At 42.0% G+C, this 20,911-nt stretch overlaps 1 protein-coding gene across 2 annotated transcripts in view; it reads left to right on the top strand.

Moving 5' to 3' along the window:
* Positions 1-20,911, top strand: part of bsna (bassoon presynaptic cytomatrix protein a) — a 197,813-nt gene that overhangs the window by 151,705 nt on the left and 25,197 nt on the right. Inside the window, exons 7-11 of one of the 2 annotated variants that reach the window (XM_074682147.1) lie at positions 2,032-2,968; positions 7,672-9,334; positions 11,047-11,535; positions 14,241-14,566; positions 18,758-18,851. In XM_074682147.1, coding sequence (XP_074538248.1) covers positions 2,032-2,968; positions 7,672-9,334; positions 11,047-11,535; positions 14,241-14,566; positions 18,758-18,851 — 3,509 coding nt within the window. Of the gene's footprint in view, positions 1-2,031; positions 2,969-7,671; positions 10,172-11,046; positions 11,536-14,240; positions 14,567-18,757; positions 18,852-20,911 lie in introns of both variants that reach the window. The other variant, XM_074682146.1, reaches the window with a different exon arrangement.

Genomic DNA, 20,911 nt, shown 5'->3' with positions numbered 1-20,911 from the left:
GTGGGCGGCGTGTAAGCCGGATGCCGGAAGCCGCAGCTGTTAAACAATAGAGCGACGCCGTAGCAGCTTACCTCGCTATTAAATCCAACAAAGAAGAAAACGCAACACAGTAAACAAAGAGCACGGATGGAAGACATGCAGCATTTCGTCCTCTCTGTGATTTTCATGTAACTCTCTGTTACAAAGAACAATCAAGCTTCGTTTCAGAGAAGTCTGTGAGCCGCCAGGAGAAATACAGCCGCTGCCGGGGTACGTGACGATTCTTTTGACCAATCAACCGTCTGCAGTGTGTTGCTCCACCTCCCGAGAGCGGATCGGTTCAGTCTGGCACCCATACGAAAGGGTCCCAAAAAAGTGGGACGGCTCGTCTCGGTTTTTAGGGATCCGTCCCGGGATGAGTCTGTGGTCCGCTAAAAGCGCACCGTACCGAGACGAACCGACCCGGACTGCTTAGTGGAAACGCGGCTTAAGTAAATACATCTGACTCCCAATGCAAATTACCTTGTCACCACTTTTTCTGGCGTTCGTTGATGATGAGAAGAGAAGACAAAGGAACAACTGAGTTCTCAGTTGATGTTCAGATTTATTGATTTCAATAAGTCAAGAATGTGCGACAGATCTAGGTTCAAGTTACCTCACCCTGCCATCAGACATATGCTGGGGTAAAAGAACCCCGTTTTCTGTTCCCTGGACCCTTTTGTATTATCCTGCTCCACCTAGTTTAGACATGTCATTTCCCTAGTCTCAAAGTGTTGTCGTCTGGTTGGGGCTGAGTCACTGCCTCCACGCTCGTTCATGTTGTTTCTCTTTCAGGGCGCAGCGACAACGGTAGTTTACCTAATAAGGAATTATATCATATGCATACACATAAGCACACGCACACACTTCCTGATTTACTCATGGCCTAGGTACAGGGAGACCTTTAACCTTTCTACGTCTGTTTTTCTCAAAACCACAGTTTTACTTATGCATTTGAACCTCCTATTTTTGTCTGCACACCTGTACATTATCAAAAACACTTTCACTTCACGATCTTCCTCATGTTAAAACTGAGGGCACATCAATAATATGAAAAACACACAAACATACAAGATTACTTCTTTGTCACAACTCTAAGCTAAATTCTTCATAATACAAGTTCTATTTCTTCCATTTGTTCTGAGTGATCTGTTGCCTCTCAAGAGCTTAAACCATCTGTTAAATGGCGCATTAATCCATGAACACATATGAGCACATTTTGATAATATTTTAGCAAAGCACATATACACAAGCTAAAAATTTTAACAGTTCATCTGGTCAAAGGTCTTGTTAAAAACAATCCTTGGTACCAGACACCATCACCATCCTGAATCTGAAAAAGTGACAAATGAACAAAAATGACCAGAACTGCTCTTCTAATATGTTTTACTTTTTTAGCAAGACAACTTTTTTTTTTTACCTCTACTTTTATACTGTGTCAAAGTCAATCTTCCACTTTGGTGGACTGTAAAGAATTATTCTATTCTTTTCTATTCTGTTCTATGAATGAATCCATACCTTGTGTGGATCACAAAAATCCAGTACAGTCTAGTCTTTCAAGGAGTGAAACAGTATGCCCCATTAAGGACAGATTAGAAGGAAAATTAATTATCCTGCAATTAGCTTATATTGACCTAACCAGCTAATCTACCCATGATATAACTTCTGGAATCACTTATGACCCAGCATGAACAACCCAACAGTTTGTTTGCAGCACACTAAAAAAAGAATCTGAATTTTGACAGAGCATAACTCAGCAATGTGTTCACAGAAATAACAACACACATTTTCTTTTCTTTCTGTGAGAAATCCTGACTTAAGCAAAAGGTGAAACATTGATTTTCCTGGATTTTGGTGAAATGTCATCACTACTGAGAGAGGTAGAATGAGATATTTTCTGGGGTTGCATCAACTCAAGAACTAAAAATAATCGCAGTCACAACAGGTAACCAAAGTTTAGCTTACTGTTTCATTCTTGCTACTTTTTTTCTCCTCCCATTTCTTTTTCACCAGGTACATGATGCGCCATCGCACCAGAAGGCGTGGTCGCAGCGTTGACTGCTCCGTCCAGACTGATGATGATGAGGACAAGGCTGAGACGGGACAGCCGGTGCGGCGTAGACGTTCTCGTTTCTCACGTCACTCTGAGTCCCTAGCTGCTAGTGCTGGCTCTGCCTCGACCGGTTCTGGAGCTACTGATACCAAATCTGACCCTTCCAAGATGGTGTCCTCAAGCATTGCCATCCAGACCATCAGGGAAATGTCTTGTCAGACAGAAGTGGAGCACCTCGGAAGAGTCTCCCCTGCAATCCATGTGACACTGCCAGACCCCAACAAAGTTGAGATCGTGCACTACATCTCTGGTCCTGAGCGGACCCATAAAGGGCAGTCTTTAGCATGCCAGACTGACCCTGAGGCCCAGTCACAGGTTGTTGTAGCCCCCCAGCTCAGTATACCAACCACAGTCAGTCCATATTCTTCCTCCACCAGTAGTGGAACACAACAAACAGGCTCAGCAGACCTTATGACCCAGCAGCGCCAGCAGCAGCAAATTGCAGCAAACGCAGCCAAGTTCGAGAGACGTCGCCCTGACCCGCTTGACATCAATTACCAGCCTCACAACCACCTCCACAACGAGTCCATCTCCAGCATTATCCGGCAGCAGCAGGCCACTCCTAAATCCCCACAGGTGCTCTACTCTCCCGTCTCTCCTGTGTCCCCTCATCGCCTCCTGGAGAACTCCCTGTCCAGTGAGAGGCTGAACAAGGCCCATGTCACACCTCAGCAGAAGTCCTACACAGCTGAGTCCCCCCAGCGACACCCCTCCGTGCCCCGACCTATCAAGAGCACTCAGAGGTCTATGTCTGACCCTAAGCCCCTCAGCCCCACCACAGATGAGCATACTAAGGCCAGGTTGACCCTCTATCAACAACAAGCACTCCAGAATCAGGTAAAGTCACTCACACTGGGATGATGCACACATTAGCATGCAGTTAACAATAAAAGTACAACCATTAAGACTGCCACATTTAAAATTAATCAAGGTCAGAGCCGTGGTAAGTATACTAGCAGAGTGGGTTGGTTCAGTGTTAAACTGAGTTATAAATATTGTTCTTCTAAAAGATTTGTGTTCAAAAACTGCCTAAATCACTACAAGTTCAGTTAAAAAGAGCTTATGTTCAGCATGTGAAAGCAAGCCAAAAGTAGCATGGTACAAGTGAGAGTGTAAAAGTGCTTTGAGTGGTCAGTAAAACTAGAAAAGAGCTATGTAAGAACAAATCTATTTGCTTTGTACTGAGACTAAAAAGCCATATAGTTGAAGGGGCTGTGAGGACTTTCTTAGTAATCTTGTTGAAGTCTCTCTTCTGGATATATGCCTGATTGTAATCTTTACTTGAAAATGAGATTATCAGCACTGATATAAATGATTCCCAAATGCTATTTCTCAGCTTTCCAATTGGGTAGGGCGAGACCAGGTTGATTTACAGCACGTCAACACCACGCTGGCTGTGTTTTTCTCTGCTGAAAACAATTTCTATGATTAATTTTGTAGTGATGGTGGACACTGGAGCCTAACTGTCAGACAGAAAAAGGACAGAAGAGCAGAAGAAAGCTAAAAAGAAGAGTGATATAGCACAAGTTTAAGGGTAAAGGGCTAATTTGTTTGTGATAATGTTCATTCCAACCCACAGTCAGCAGTTATTCTGCAGTGGTCTGTTCAAACTTGAGAGTCTATCAATAAAATGAAGAGTGAGGTTACGTTAGCTCTGATTGGTAGATGACTGACAGGACATAACCAGGATTTGCCGCTGTTATATGCTACAGACATGTCTTAGAGCAGTTTTCAAGGTAGGGGCCACCAGGGTAGCCTCAAAAATTGGGGGTAAGGGAAATATAGAATCTAATTATTAATTTATTTTTTAAATTATTTTATTCTATTTCAGTTTTTTTTATATAATCATTTGTCCTGAACATACAACAAGTAAAGTGCCATATTTGTCAGATTCCCAAGTTTCCAGTTGTTCCTACCCCCACCCAGCTTGTGTGACATTTCCAACTTCAGCATGATCCATGTCCACCTGGTGGTTTGCGCCTGTTATAAAGCAATCTAAAAAACTAAACAAAACTTTGAGGGTCTTCCCCTGTCTATCTACTGGCTACATGTAAGAAAGAAGTACCCCACCTTGGCTGACAGAGCCCTTAAATGCATTGACCCTTTTGCAACAACCTACTTTTGTTGTTAATAAGTTCCTATTCTAAACAAATGTAACAATTAATGCGAAGTGAATCAAATTTCAAAATATATTATCAAAGCCAATATTTTGTTACTTATTTTGAAACGTTTGTTTTCAAAGGGGTGGCCTGAAGCACATGCTGCCTGGGGGGGGCCTTGGTATGGTAAAGTTTGGGAACCCCTGTCTTAAAGCACCAGGCTGTGACTAACCCTTAATATAGCCATCTACTAAACTATGGCACAAACTAGCAAAGTTTACTTGTTGTCATGTTTTAAACAACAGTGCTACTGTTGATAAATCAATTACCTCAGAGTCACGTCATCATGATAATGGGCCAAAGGTGTCGCTGCAATCCAGTTCAAACAGATAGTCCTCACAGTCCCTTTAAATCTCAACCAAAGTAGTGGGGGGATACTAGAGAGTTTTAAAAAATTGCAAGTGTAGCTTAAGGTGATGAGGTTCATTGGCTTCAAATGAATGGTCCCCTTTGTAAAGTCTAGATGTAAAGTCCATATCTGGTCAATTTTGGTAGAACCAGTAGTTCTTTGTGTTTGATAAAAATCTACATTGTTGAAGTTTTAAAATCCAGACCAGTACCCAGAATTCAGATAAACAAAGTTAAGCACTCAGACCTGTCATCACAGCACTAGTCATAATATTAAATATTTTAATTTGTTTGTTTTTTTTAAAAAAAAGAACCTCTATCTGGATAACAACCAGGTGAAATGTTTCAACGAAATATCTTCAATTAGTAATCGTGTCTTCTGCCACAGCCCAGTCGCTAATGTCTTATACCCTTCAGGGCCTCTTGCAGTAACCCATGCATCAAACTATCAATCAAAACAAGCAATATAAAAGAAATTATATAATTCTACAGAACATAAATCTTTCAGTATAACAGTTTAAACCTTGAAAAGGACTCAGGTAAAAGTCAATTCTCTCATCGAGTTCATTGTTAATCACCTTTATTCGTTCAGTTCTTCCTAACACCCACTGACATTTCTGTAGCCTCGTTGTACAAAAAAAGTCATTGTTTTTTCTTTTTACCTGCTTTTGAGGAGTGATTTTCTTAGAAATTCTCTGACTAAATCGATTTTTTTCAGTTGTCACAATGTCCTGCAAACCTTATTAATTCCAACCGTTCCCCAATTTCTGAATAAGTGGCACCATCTCTGGAACAATAGCTGCCTAAAAATGATAAAGACAATGGAACAATTGGTTGTTCGCATAAATTACTGATGACCTGGAATTTGTTTCTGGTAGATTTATGTTGGGATGTCTTAAGAATTTCTCTGTTATTCAAATGTCATTAGTCCATTAGTGAAATTCTCTCTTTAAGAAATGTAATGTACTGTGCCATAATGACAGTCCCATCTGTTTGTCTGTCATGAGGTTTAGTAAGTGAAACAAAACAGCTCTTGGTTAATAACAAAGAAGACATGATTGGTTATAAGGAAAACAACACGACTGCATAAGTGACTGCTTTAAGTCTATTTGGTAATATTTAAGGGAGTAACACTCAATTTATTTTGTTTCTCAATTTCAACAAATATGGATTCAACAGGATTTGTGTATAATTATTTTCTAAATAAGCTAAATTTACAATGCCAGAGAAGCAGAAAATACTCTCTGCTAACCCTTCAATGAATAGCAATAAGTCACATGAGATTATTTTGCTCAGCTTTTCACCAGTGCAGTTTTACTCCATGATCTGGTCTTGTAATATTGTTACTGCACCAAATATCAGCTCCAAGCCAACCAAGGTTAATTTTCTCAAGCCATCGAAGTTGAAGGGACAGTTCAGTTTTTTTGAAGTGGGGTTGTATGAGCTCTATATGACCACTGAGGACATTAGATACAGTAGAAAGTTGTCTCCTCTCCCTCAGTAAGACACAAACTGTAATCGATGGTGACGAGGAATTTTGATTTTAGTTTTTGTAGGCAGAGAAAATAGCCTTTGAATCCGGTACGGTATTTCCCTGTTAGCGCATATTTCCTTGTCACCAGCGATTACAGTCTGTGTCTTACTGAGGGAGCGGAGACAACTTTCTACTGTATCTAATGTCCTTAGTGGTCACATAGAGCTCATACAACCCCACTTCAAAAAAACTGAACTGTCCCTTTACGGTTTCAAGTGAACAAACTACTTCAAATGTCTGGTCCCAGGATTTTTTTTTTTTTTGGCCTTCTATTTTTTAACATTTTCTTTTTTTAATCAATAGAGCCACCTCAATATCTCAAAAGCAAAACCAGAGTGAAAATTGAAAAATGATTTTAAACGATTCCATTAAAGAGACACTTCAGACCAAATAATTAAATACAAATTAAATGAAGTTTTATCGCACCATCTGTCGATACCACTTTGTTACAAGCTGATTGGTAATCCATTATTAAGTTGACAAGCTTAGCTGGAGGTGATACTCTCAGTTATTATATGTCATGTCTGAGACTGTCTAATTCAAGTTGCTACCACTTTTTCTCTCATTCTGCAACCCTGTTTTCATAAGTGATGGGATACTGAATAAAATATCCACAAAACAGTACTTTTTGAAATGCTAAAGAATAAAAACAGAGGGATATTTCCCACTTCATCGCATTATTGTGAAACATATTGGTGAAATGACTTGTTATCAAAATGTCATTTAATATAGTAAAAACATTTTAGACAGCATCACAGCTTCTTTGAAATTAGCGTTGTAAAAACGTCATCCCTCCACAATGCTTGGTCTTAACTTGGATTTGGAATGTGGTTATAATCTAATAATAATAATAATTACATTCATGCAACACAAACTCAACTAATGTAAGTGTTTTCCATGTCCTCTAACACAAGCTCCATTCTTGTTTCCTGTTGTCTTTGTCTCTGTGTCTTTGTGTCTCCTTGTCTCCCTTATTTATCCCTGTTGTTGCATCCTCTGCTTGTTTCCTCTGTTCACTGACCCTTTTCTCAATTTGAGTTTTCCTTCCTCCTTATCCTGCCGTTCTGTTTTGTTCAACTGTTATGGTCATAATTCATCCTCTCACCACTTTTAACCATCTCGTTGTGATATCTTTTGATTACTACCCATTCTCCTGCCTTTTCTGTGCCTTTGTATCCTTTTCATATTTTATTTTTATTTTCCTCTGTCTTGTTACATACATCTGTCCTCACTCTTCATATTCTGTTCCAAATAAATTTTTACCATCACATTCCTTCTTATTTGATCTTGTCTGCAATTTAATTAACCTTCTATCGTCTTTTTCCATTCCATGTTCCTGTCTTTCTCATGTGTGCATTTGGTATCGGCAAATGTCTTCTGTTCCCTCCATTTCACCTGTTCCATTGATTGCTCCCATCACTTGTCACCCCTCTCCATTCCCTTTCTTTCCATCGGTCTTTGCCTCCCCATATTCTCCCTTCCTCTTTGTCTCATTCTAGCTGGCAGCTCTGCAGCAGAGCTCACTGCTCCGAAAGGTCAAGAGAACCCTGCCCAGCCCTCCTCCGGACGAGACTACTACAGCAGCTCATCTGCCCATGATGGCACCTGCCCTTCAACAGGTCTACCTGCCCTCCGTGCCCAGCCTCAAGCCCAGCTCCAGGTCTGGCCTTGCTGCAAAAGCCAGCCTCCTCAAAGACCTTACCCATGAGCTGAAGGCCGTGGAGCAAGAGTCCACCAAGCTGAGAAAGCAGCAAGCTGAACTCGAGGAGGAAGAGAAAGAGATTGATGCCAAACTGAGATACCTGGAGTTGGGCATCCATCAAAGGAAAGAGACACTGGTCAAGGAGAGGGAGAGGAGGGATATTGCCTATCTGAGGTGTATGGGGGACACTAGGGACTATATGTCTGATAGTGAGTTGAATAACTTACGTTTGGCAGCTGCAGCTGCATCCCATGAAACCAATGGTCTGCTGTCAACAAGGCCAAGTACTGCCCCTCTCAGCCAGTTCACCAGTGACCTAAACACATCTGCCCAGTACCCACCAACCTCTTCCTTCCTCTCCTGTCAGTACCCTCAGAGCCAACCACCAGCCCCGAGTCAGCAATCAAGTCTACCGTACCAGTCCTCCACATTCAACCAGCCACCTTATCCAACAGTGTCTCAGTCCCAGGCACTGCCACAGCCAACACCTCTCCAGAGCCACGTCCCTCCTCAAGGACCTTCTTACCAGTCTCAAACATCCTACCCCTCTCACACCTACCCCCAGTCTCAACCCCCATACCCCCAGACAGACCTTGGGATACCAGCTGCACCTCAACCTGGGCCTGGCCACACAGGTTTTGGGCCCGCACCACCTGGTCAGCCCCCATACCCCACCCACAGCTCACCTTATCCAAGTGCTGTGTCCTCCTACCCCAGCCAGACAACCCCGTACCCTGGGCAGCCCCAAGCTGATATCCTGACAGTCCATCCAGGGAGACCAAGGCAGACTTCGCTTGCTGACCTGGAGCACAAGATGCCCACCAACTATGAGACCATCAGTAACCCAACTGTTGTTGTTACTACAACAGCCCAGGATGCTACCTATTCCAGTAGTGCCCCCTCCTACGGTCAGTACACTGGATCAACAACCATGGCCAGCTCCTATGGCCCCTATGGCTCAGCACCAGTGTCCAGCAGCTACGGTGGGTACTCGACCATGCCACCAAGCACTTATGGCCAGTACACTTCAACCTCAGCTAGTTCTTATGGACAGTACACCACGACCACCGCTAATACGTATGGCTACACTACTACCACTGCAAGCTCCTATGGACAGTACACCTCTACAGTTTCCAATGCCTACGGGCACTCTGTAGACAGTCCCTCTACTTACAGCACTGCAGATGGGATGTACGGGGCCCCTGGCTTAGAGCAAAACATCCCAAGGAACTACATGATGATCGATGATGTGAGTGAGCTTACGGCAAAAGATGGGCTGGGCACGATGACAGGGGACATGATGCATCATGGCGGCAGTGGGCGTTATCCAGGCGACATCCATGGCCACAGCAGCACCATTGGCAGCACGACACGTGGGGGATCTGGCAGCTCCGCTTACGGCAGGGCACCTGAAGAAGAAGCAGCGATGCAGGAAGACCTGTACGACCACCATGGCAGGGGTAAGAGCAGCTACAGGCACGGACCTCTAGGGGGCAGCAGCAGCAGCGTGAGCGCTAGCATGGGTGGGGGATCCCCCTATTACTATGACTTCGACTACAAACACGGCAGCATCCGCTCAGGGGTACAGAAACATTCGTCATCCTCTAGAGGCCTTCTGGCTCCTGCTGTCATGTCCTCCAAGCGCAGCAAGCACAGAAAACTGGGGAGCATGGAGCAAAAGATCTCTAAGTTTTCCCCTATCGAAGAGGCTCGGGATGTGGAGGCAGACCTGGCCTCTTATGCCTCAGTAGGCGGGGCTTACCCCTCCGCTCACATTCGAGGGCGCCAGCTGATAGAGGATTATGGCTTTAAGAGGACTGCTTACGAAAGCAGCAGTGGCACCAGTCACGCTAGTCGATACTACGGTTCAATGATGGAGGAGGACGATCGGATTTATTATACTTCCACTGGCCGCTCCCGTTCCACCGGCTATGGCATGGACAAGATCTCAGCCAGAGACTGTTCTGGGTATCGCAGCCGATCTTACGAGAGGGATGATCGCTCCTACAGATCTGGCTATAGCCGAGGGCGCCACCCAACCCGCCAGTACTCTGAAGAGGAGAGCCCACTCAGTCCTATGGGGAGGTTTATGGGTTCTGGGCGATCATCAAGCTTAGGTCCTGACCCATATGACAGCCGCAGCAGTAAATATCATTACTATTACGGCCAGTATGGTTCCAGCCACTCGCTCCCAGATGTACAAGACCACATACGGGACCTTCCCCGGACCCATGTCTACAAATCGGACGATACATACATAATAGACGATTATCATTGCGCTGTGTCAGACAGTGAAGGTAATTGTGGGAGCTGAATGCCCACAGTCTCACTACCTACTACTGCCCCCACCGTTTATCTAAACGTCCCCCACCCACCCAGGGATAGGCTTAGAAAAGAAAAAGAGAAAGAAAAAAAAGGAAAAGATAGCTGTTGCATGCTGATGTTGTCTTCTTCCTGAGAGCCACTTGGAGCTCTCTTATCAGTGGACTGCTGTCTGTCTGTCTGCCTGCCTGTTCGTCCTACCGCCTGTCCGTCCAGTCGTCTGTCTGTCCAATATTCGCATGGTTCTTCGGCGTGGTACTTTTCTCCGTACGCTACACTCTAATTCACTTGAAAGGTCTCCTTTGCACGACACCAAAGCAATGTTTTTTCTTTACAGGATTACTCTTTAATTATATTGTTGAGTTTTGTATACATGTGCCTTTGTTCATGAATTCTGTGTCTACACTGCAAAACTGTTCTTTCACGTCCAGTTCTATTCTTTAGCCTGATCTTTCACAAGGAGCCAGTAGCTTCAACGCTGTCTTATAAAAATCTCTACGGGAATAAGATGAAAATACATTTTCCTCCATGACATTAAAACTTTTAAACTGAATTTGAAACTAACTTTCCAAAAGAAAAGGAAATTGCTGAAATTGTCAGTTTTGCAGTGTCTTTTTTTGTCTGGTTTAAACTGGCTGGTAATGTGTGGAAGTGATGTGAAGTGTATTCTGCATGGGTGTCCAAATTTTATTTTTATTGTCTGCCTTTCTTTCTGTGTCTTCTCCCTCTTGCTCTTTTCTTTTGCATGCCGTTGGTCTTCTTCTTCCTGCCTCCCTCCTTCTCTCAGCCTGCATGCCGCTGTCTCCAAACGACATGGAGATTGACTGTGATCTGCTTTCGGTTTCCAAAGCCTACCATCTGGGCCAAGAAGAAACAGACTGGTTTGAGAAGCCACGCTCCAGTTCGCGGCACTACGGTCACTCATCTGGGAGGAGCCGCCACGGTGTGAAACACACCTACCACGATTATGATGAGCCTCCTGAGGAGGACCTATGGCCCCAGGATGAGTATGGCCACGGAGGGCGACACTCCCGTGACCACAGGCACCACGGCAGCACTGGCCGACATTCAACCTCATCACGTCATTCTGATGAGCAGAGGTCCTCTAGGTCATCAAAGGGGCACCCCAAAGACCCATCAATGCGCCATGACCCTTCAGGGCGGTCTTCATCTTCAGGAAGGCGGGGTGAATCGAGGTCTGGAGCTTATCACTCTTCTGATTACTCCCGAGATCCATCTGGACACCATCATGGTCAGCGATCTTCTAGACAGGGCGACCCACACCGTTCCTCACGCAGCAAGTCCCAGCCGCCAGGAGACATGCAGGGCCAACCACCAGGTACACGCCGCCAGTACACACACCCTAAAACTGAACTTTTTATGTCCAGACTTTAAACTGAACTATAACTCTAAATCATTTGACCTCGGAGACGATTTCCACTTTAGTATTTGACATTTATTTTCATGGTCACATTTTGCTTTATTCATGTAATACTACTTTTATGTTTTTCATCTGTAACACGTAGAAGAAGCAGCAAAACCTTTCATTCAGAAATAATTTGGGTGGTCCTTTTCACGGCTTTAAGGTCTAAATTTAACTGCGACATTACCTCATTGGGATTCTACGCAGCAGAAAGTCTGGCAAATATCCAGAACAAGAAATGGTGCCAAAATATCTTCATTTAAAACAAATTATGAGCCCATAACCTGATAATTAGCAGAAGAAAGTTCCTGCAAACTGGCTTACTTCCAGAAAGAAGAACCGGGTCAGGTTTACACTCATCTGACCATGCACCAGTAACTCTATCTCCCTGAGATTGTACAGCAAATCAGACCAGAATCAGGACATCATCTTTCATTTAAAAAAAATGATAATTAAAAGAATTTTAAAAGTTAGTTGCAAACTTAAGTATCTTATAAGGCGTTACAAAATACAGACCACAGGAAAAGGACAATGTGATTCATTCGGCATTCCGGTCTCTGATGACTCGAAGGCATCAAGATGCTCTTTAAAGATGTATTTGCCTTTAATGTAATTACATGAAAATTACAGCAGTTAAGCATAATCAACCTCTTTTTCAAATACAATTGAGTATCCCTCCCTGCACGGCATCATGGGTAATTTATACAACAGAATGGCACGAAAGGCCTTCATTATTAAATGTTAAAGAGTTAAAAAAAAAGTTAAAAAGTTAAAAAATGATTTGTGTCTTTCATCATATACCACTCTCTTTAAAACCTATTATATATTTTGCAACTCAGAATTTATTATTTGTAATTATTGCTGTTGTTAACCCCAAAAATATGTATTATTTTATGCAAATTAAGTCAATGACATCATAAATAAAAAAATGACTAAAATTTGTTTCAATTAGGTAGAGGGAAGTTGACAAATTGAGTAAAACATAGAATTTGTAGATGATATTAATCTGCATGTCATCATATATGGGTCAAACAAAACCGGGTCATATATGACCCTGAATACAGTTAATGTCAGTATTTGTTGCCATTCAAAGACTTTGAAAAAAAATTAAAAAAATGTTTCATCTGAACTTCAACATATACCCTTCTCTAAAAATCCATAATATTAAATTTGACCTCAGAAATCATAAATTGTAAGTATTGCTGTTCTTAATGCCAAAAATATATATAATTTTATGCAAATGAGGTAAGGATGTCATACAATTTTTAAATAAGTGTAAAAAATAATTTCAATCAGTTGGAGGGAACTGACAAATAAGGGAAACATAGAATTTGTAGATAATTCTAAACTACATGCCATATATGAGTCAAACAAAATTGGGTCCTTGATGACCCCGCATACAGTTAATGTAAAGTTTTTGTTGCCATTCAAAAACTATGAAAGGGTTAAAAAAATATTTTGTCTGAACTTTAACATATGCACTTCACTAAAAATATAATATATTGTATTGGACTTCCAAAATCATAATTTGTAATTATTGTTTTTTTTCACTCAAAATGTGTATTTTTATGCAAATTAGGTAAATGATGTGATATAATCTTAAAAAAGTGTTAAAATTTGTTTCAATCAGTTGGAGGGAAGTTAACATTAAAGATGAAACACTGAATTAGTGGATATTTGGATCTACATGGCGTATATGAGTCATACAAAACGGGGTCCTATATGACCCGGAAGGCTTTTATGAGGTATTCAAAACGAATACCGCACAAGGGTTAAGAAGTAAACCTCGTAGGCAGATTCTTTTCTGAGGTTTGCATTTTAGCTCAAATCACAGTGAAAAAACTGTTCAAGAACTTTTAGTTCGCAGGCTTCTTTGTGTGGTTGTACGTCTTTAGGAGTTCATGCAGTGGATTGTGCTCCTTTCACACTCAAATGACAGTTTTATAACTACATGCCACAGACCTTCACAAGTTTTCCTAAACCATGGCACGCATTCTTGATTGTAACCAGAGCGATCACGTTATTATGTTTGGGAAATTGCCTTTGAGTGGAGTTGTGAGTGAGGGGGCTCTAAGGCAGGAGCATTTAATTTCCCCTGTTGTTCTGAATGAGTCTGATGCTCTTCTACAATCAACCGTCCCCTCAGGGATCAACAGTTTTTAATTAACTATATCAAGCGTTCCCTTTCAGTTAAATGTTTTCTCCCAGGGCAGAGCTGTGGCCGTGTTCTTAGCAGTGTACTCATTAAATCACTGGTTTGATCTTTTCGCGCAACATTTGTCACCCTTTCATCTGCCCTGCCACACCTTTTTTTAAAGTGATGCAGAACTATGATGCCATCAAAACAAGGAAAAAAAAACCTTCTTGTTCTTTTTTGGGGGGTGGGAGGGTTATTTCATGAAATAAAGTTTTAAAAAAGCCAAACTTTCAAAAAATCAAATAAACCTGGGAAATCATTTCAGCAGTATGATATATCTCGCTGGCTCTGGATGTCATGGTCTTTTTCTCCCAACTCAACAAGTTTTATCGTCCTGCTCATGTTTGCTGTGAAAAGTGAACACTGAACTTTGTCCTGAACCAAAAGTTTTCACTAAAAAAGTATATCCATCCTTTCCATCCAGGTTCCTCCAGGTCTGGTAGTGCTTCCCGTGCTCAGGGCCCAGCTGGTGGGCCAATGGGATCAGGTCGCCAGGGTGGTCCAGGTGCCCCGACAGATGGGGCCCCAGGCCAGAGGACCCAGCTCCAACAACAAGCCCAGACATCTGCAGCAAGGCCAGGGCAGCCGGGTGCTGCAGCAACAACTGGTCCTCAGCAGCAGTCCCCGGCCCAGGGACAAGGCATGGGCATGGGGCAGAACCAAGCAAAGCCTGGGCAGATGGGACCGGCTGGGGGACCTGCAGGGCAGGCCAGACAGGCAGGTCCAACAGGGACCACGCCAGCCCCTATGGTGAGTATGGAAGACTACAAGAAAGAGTGAAGAATCACAGACTATTTTTCAAGGTTTTTATAAAAGATGGGCTGAATTTAAGAATGAAAAAGAAAAGCAGGGACTTTTGAAAACAGAAGCACCAAAAAAGTCCCAAATGTTGCCTCCCTCCCTCCCACCCTCAGTCCCTGTTTTCTCTCCATCTTACCTCCTCAGAGACAGAAGCTGGTCCATCACCTCCCATTTTATTAATATTCTGGTGCGAGTCTGTTGGCAGGCCTTATCTAACACAGAGATTAACACAGAGGCAGCTGATAACTGAATGTAGCTGATTCACTGTCTGCTACACACTCCAGAAACTGGCACCTCAAATGTCTGCTTGCCAAACCTGCGTTTCCTCCACACTCATAAACCCAGACCAATCTCTGGGCTCTTCAACTCTGAATATAACATTAACTGTGAAAATTCAGATAGTTTTATGTTTCTCTTCTGGAATTCAGTCCGTCTGTGGCTGCTATACAAATGCAATGCAAACCATGTTTACAAAGCCACTGTCGCCATTATAAGTATCCCAAAATTATTCATGATTTCCTCCAGCTCCTAAAAGGCATTCATGATTTTCATATTGTTGTATTATCCGAGGGGAAGCCAAGTGAAATAATTCATATGGTCTGCTATCAAATTATGCAGCAAAGTGTCTGGGAAATTATTCTGAAAGCTCTGCTGGGGAATGGCCCTGACAGGAAGTCATAAACAGAAAATGACATTTTTCATATGATTGTTATTCAGTCTGCAAACTCATCCACTTAAACTTTATGTTTGCTGCTTTGTGTAATTAAAAGCATTGATTAAAGAGTTGTAAATAATGAAATTCTGTAAGGTGAATGATGCCTCGTAATGCATCACATATCAGCTCTGTTGAAGCCCAACTTGAGTCAGGGAAAGCTAACAGAATATTATGTGATTGCTTGGCTTCAGTCCAATGCCTGGTAAGTCAGGGTTATAGTAGCAGAGATTTTCTAACAGGAGTAACAGAAAGGGCCTACAGATAGCAGGAAATCTAACTCTGCTTCCTGGTTTGAGAATCAAACTGATGTACTATTTAAATAAGTTTTAGGTTTTAAGACAAGCCTGCATACAAATCTTTTGAGATAAATTCAAATTAAAAAACTTTGAATTGCTCCCAATAACTCAGCAAGTATCATTCAGTATTTTCCCATCTGAGTCAACTCAGACTAAAGGTGAGGTGGAAATTAAAAAAAAAAAAAAAAAAAAAAAAACTTTTTTAGATGTTGTAACAGTTCTTAGTTTCACTAACTAGAAGTTATAGGCTTAAAACAACCATTGGAAGCACCGTGGTAGGTAATCTTGGGGCACAGATAGTCTAGTGGTCTAGGTCATGCCCAAGGAGCACTATCTTGTGTAGAAAAGTGAAACCTATGTAAAAGTGCTAAAAGTTGCTGTTAATGGAGATCACACTTGAGACTGGCTGCAGGAGGACTGGAAACCACGTACACACCAAGCCATAAAAACAGACTTTAACAACATTTATAGCCCTGTAAAAAATAAATAAAATGAGTCTGAATTGCTAACCTCATCAGCATCCACATTGTCTTATCGGCACACACTGTATGGGGTGTTTTTTTTTCTAACTTAGTGGTTTAGTGGATATTAGGACCAGAAGTTAGTCCAATCAGATGCACAGCTCAGCTCACGAGACTGACGAGCGCCTGTTAACTGTTAGAAAGGATGCTTAAAGGTCCCATATTCTGCTCCTTTTCTACAGTTTAATATAGATCATTGTTGTCTTCATGAAATGTTAGTAACATGTTTTGGTCCAAAAAGCCAATAAATCAAGCACAGTAGCATTGTTTCCAGGCTCTCATAGCCCCTCTGTTCAGAACGCTCTGATTTAGTGGGCGTGGCCTTTATATGTAAATGAGCCACACTTGATACCGCCCCGCTCTTCAGCGTCACTGAGAGCGGCGCCACGAGCTCTGAGTGCACAAAGTTTAGAAAACAGTGAAGCTCGTTTACTGTAACATTACAGGCTAAAACAACAGGCTAACTGCAGCTAAGGTTAGCATCCTGAAGCTAACACAGAGACAGGGGGGACACTGAGGAAAAGCTCTTACATCTGCTCCAAAGCACTCAGCATTTAAAATACTCACATTTCCAGGGTCTGAGGTTTGTTGGAGGATGGTTGGTAATGCGCCTGGATTCAGGACCAGTCTATTCGCTAGCCCTCTATTGTACTGTCCAAAGTTGGAAAAGCAGTCGGCTGTGACTAGCACACACATGCAGAGTTTTACTGAGTGTAGCTAACACATTTCCTTGATAAATGAACTCTAGCCACTTAGTCTTGTCTTCTTCAGAGATGGGAAGCTTGTGCATGGAACTATGTGGTTGTTTACAGCCAAAAACAGCCACACTCCTCTCCCCGCTGCTGGAAAGATTTCTCTCCAGATGTGGGGGGAGGAGTAGGCAGGGAGGGGGTTCAGGGGTATTTGCTCCGGTGGACCAATCAGGTCAGACTTGCTCCTGATTGGTCAAAAAAGGGAATCGCTGACGTCAGCAAACTCTGGAAATTCCAAACAGCTCGTTTTAGGTCAGGATTACGTTTACAAGCACTACTAAGTGCAGGTTTTGTCATTAAATATCACATTTTGTGGGCTGGGAGGAAAGCCAAAGACCCGGAAATTCAACTGAAAGACTTAATAAAGTGATTTTTGTATAATATGGGACCTTTAAAGCTTGTGTCATATCCAATATGGCCTCCACTAACGATCGTTTTGGTTAGCTGAGACTTCATCCAGATTTAATACAGTTTATGACCCCCAAATGAGGTCAGCCAGGGTCCAATCCAGCTGTTTCCTTCTCTAGCCACTGTCCTATCCTCTCTGATTAAAGACATAAAAAGCCTGAAAAAAATTAAAAAAAAAATTAAAAAGTTAATAATCTTATCATTTATTCATTTAATTTGTGTCTTTGGAGTAGAAACTCCCTGATTGTATCATCATATATTTGTTTCCCAAAGTCAGAGCAAGTTATTCATGCACAATTTTGCATATGATAGAGAGGGATCAGTGAGACTAGAAATAAGCTAGTTTAATCAGTAAGGTAGATCTCAAAAAAGTCAGAATTATTATGAATAATAATAATAATAATAATAATAATAATAATAATAATAATAATAATAATGATAATAATGATAATAACAATAATAAATTGTGTTAGGACTTATTTGACAGTAAAATTCTGTTTCTGATTTTTCTGTGAACACAGTTTTGGAACTTCACAGCCATCCTTCACTGCTGTTCAAACATGACTCAGCTTCAAAAGAGTTATGCTCCACATCCTGTCACCTTCTTCTGTCTCTCTAGGTTTGTTTTAAGAGAGGGTTTTTTAGTAGCTTGTTGTCAGTGTACAGCAGCTTTCTTATAAATCAGTGTCAGTCATCACAGCTGCTTGATTCTGTTTGGCCAGAATAATGTGAACTCCCTTTTATTCTTTGTTTGTTCTTCCACAAAAAAAAAACACTGTCATAAAAATAGGGAACAAAATCATATATGCTGAAATCTGTAACACCTGAAAATCTAATTATAAGGAACAATCCTTTAAGGCTGTTTTTAATTTTTGTTCCAGTTTCTCCATTTCTCCTCCAACTTTCAATCCCCAGCAACCCCCGACTTAGTACTGTTTTTTACCAACCCTCACTTTAAGAAACACCGACCTGGAAGATACCTGACTTAAACCCCCACAATCTGCAAACCCAAGGCACCCAGAGGCTTCAGACTTCTGGCAGGGAGCTGTCTTCATTATGTGAAAGCTTTTGTAGAGCTACAGAAAAAGCATTAGTTTGATATTCCTATTAAAAAAAAAAAAGAGAGAGATCCAGAAGTGAGCTAGCACAGCAAAAATCATCAGTTAGTTGATATTTAGTCATGAACTACTATAAACAGAGGGATCTTCACACTGACAGCTGACCATGCTGACAACATTACAACCCATCAGTCAGTCAGTCAGTCATCTCTCATGTCATTTAGTGAGCTGTCACAACACACTACCTTAGAGAAACAGCCCCACTCAGCCCCTCTACTCCATCTTTTTATGGCTTCTGCCTTGTCTCACTGTCCTCTTGTATCTCCTGTCTCCAGTGCACATGTATGTCACTAAATGACCTCTCCTCTCCTCTCTTCTCTGTTCCTGAAGGCCAAGATTGACACACCTCCAGCAACAGCTATCGGCGCAAAGGCAGCGCCCGTCATGGCGAACAAAGCAGCCCAGCCCCCTCTTACAGGCATAGGTACAGTATAATCTCCACAAACAGTGAGACACCCACCACCACGCCCACGCCTCACCAGCTGCTTCCCACTCTGCACGTGTTATGTAACAGTTGTGTGATGTTTTAAGTAATCTGTAGATAATCCCACAGCGGAAACATGTAGAGGGGTTTGGTTTTATAGCTGAAGATCAGACTGTGTGGGTTAACTAATGAGGCTGTGAGTTAATCGTTTCTCCAGTAATTGGCTCATTAGGCATGTAATGAATCAATCTATGACTGAAAGCGACAACTTTTACCCCTGACTGATCATGACATTTATTCTTTAGCAAAAGTGCAAAAAAGTTTACAAAGTATCCCTTTAACCACATCTGCTGCTGAGATGAAATTTGTCCTATTCTATGATTTTTTTTTTTTTTACAAAAGACAAAAGGAATGATCAGGTGCAGCTACGAGTCAGTATTAAAGGGACAGTTCAGTTTTTTTGAAGTGGGGTTGTATGAGCTCTATGTGACCACTAATGACATTAGATACAGCAGAAAGTTGTCTCCTCTCCCTCAGTAAGACACAGACTGTAATCGCTGGTGACGAGGAAATAGGCGCTACCAGGGAAATACCGTACCAGATAGAGTGGGAAATACTCAGTGGTGTAAATGTCTGAGCTGTGACTCAATGCCCACAGATGCTGAGTGTTACTGCTGTCACAAGTGGAACTTGGTTACAGACACTCTTCAGGATTTGTCTGAGGACACTGCTGGCTCTCAAGCCGTCTGTATAACTCATCACACAGATTTCCCTGCTCTTCTGAATTATGGAGTGTCCTGTAACAGCAACAACAACAACAACAACAACAATCATGGCAGCAGTAACACTCAGCATCTTGATGTCCAGTGTCCACGGATGTTTCCTCTGTATTCCTTTCAGTCGCCATCCGTAGCAGCTCTTTGTGCTCCGGTTCATACAGGTATCCTTTTGGTTCCAAAGTGAATGGAACTTCATCGTCGCTGTCATAGTCACTCATTTTGAATTTCCCACGCTGCCTCACAATCCTTAGAGTACAAACAAAAGAATTACGATACTTGATCAAACTTACACAAGGCCACAACCAGCGCCCGAAGCATAGCTTGTTTACATTCCCTACAGCTGAAAGGAGGAGGGGGGACGGAGCGCACTAGCGCTGTGCGGAAGGATACATGACCGGTTAGTTAGGTCTGGATAATGTTTATATTTCTGAAGACTTAATGCACTTAAAAATTATTTTATGTAGCGTACTCTTAAACTGTGGTATTAATTTTTGATTTTAGTTTTTGTAGGCAGAGAAAATAGCCTTTGAATCTGGTACGGTATTTCCCTGTTAGCGCCTATTTCCTCGTCACCATCGATTACAGTTTGTGTCTTACTGAGGGAGAGGAGACAACTTTCTACTGTATCTAATGTCCTTAGTGGTCACATAGAGCTCATACAACCCCACTTCAAAAAAACTGAACTATCCCTTTAATACAAAGCTGGAATATTTTTAGTTTTAACAAGCTTTTTCTGGGAAGTATCCTCAATTTATTTGTAGATCATCAGAAGATCACATGTCAAATGCAATGTGTGGTTTTTGCAGGACAGTGAAACATTAAGTCTCTTTTTGGCATATGGGTGACACCGTTCATCAGTGGCTCTTTCAGTGAAATGATTCATGTGTATCGGATCGGCTGTTTGTTGGACAATGGATGGCTTTGGACGACTTAGGACCGATCCCAATTATCACTCTTTCTCCTTCCCTTTTATCTTACCCCTTCCCTTTATACCTCTGTTTTGAGGGCCAAAGCAGAGGGGTAAAAACACAATTCTTAGAAAGAGAACACCACTCGATTCCTGTTACGTCATTACCCCTAGACATTTGCTGGCTGTCGTGGGCAAAGCGACTGTTGATTACTTCCAAACCAAACACATTTTTTACGAACTGCTGATAGATTTATGTCAGATTAGGTTGATTAATTCACAGCAAAAAACTTCTCTAAAATGTACTGCATTACACAACTAAGCTATCAAAAGCCAATGTTACGGTATTCAGAAGCTTTATTATGTAGCTTCTT

The sequence above is a fragment of the Halichoeres trimaculatus genome, unplaced genomic scaffold, assembly GCF_033239565.1.
Source record: "Halichoeres trimaculatus isolate MK-OKI-2021-1 unplaced genomic scaffold, fHalTri1.1 fHalTri1_scaffold_11, whole genome shotgun sequence".
In the NCBI taxonomy this organism is placed as follows: domain Eukaryota; kingdom Metazoa; phylum Chordata; class Actinopteri; order Labriformes; family Labridae; genus Halichoeres; species Halichoeres trimaculatus.
The sequence above is the reverse complement of the archived record's forward strand: the minus strand, read 5'-3'. Positions and strand labels throughout refer to the sequence as shown.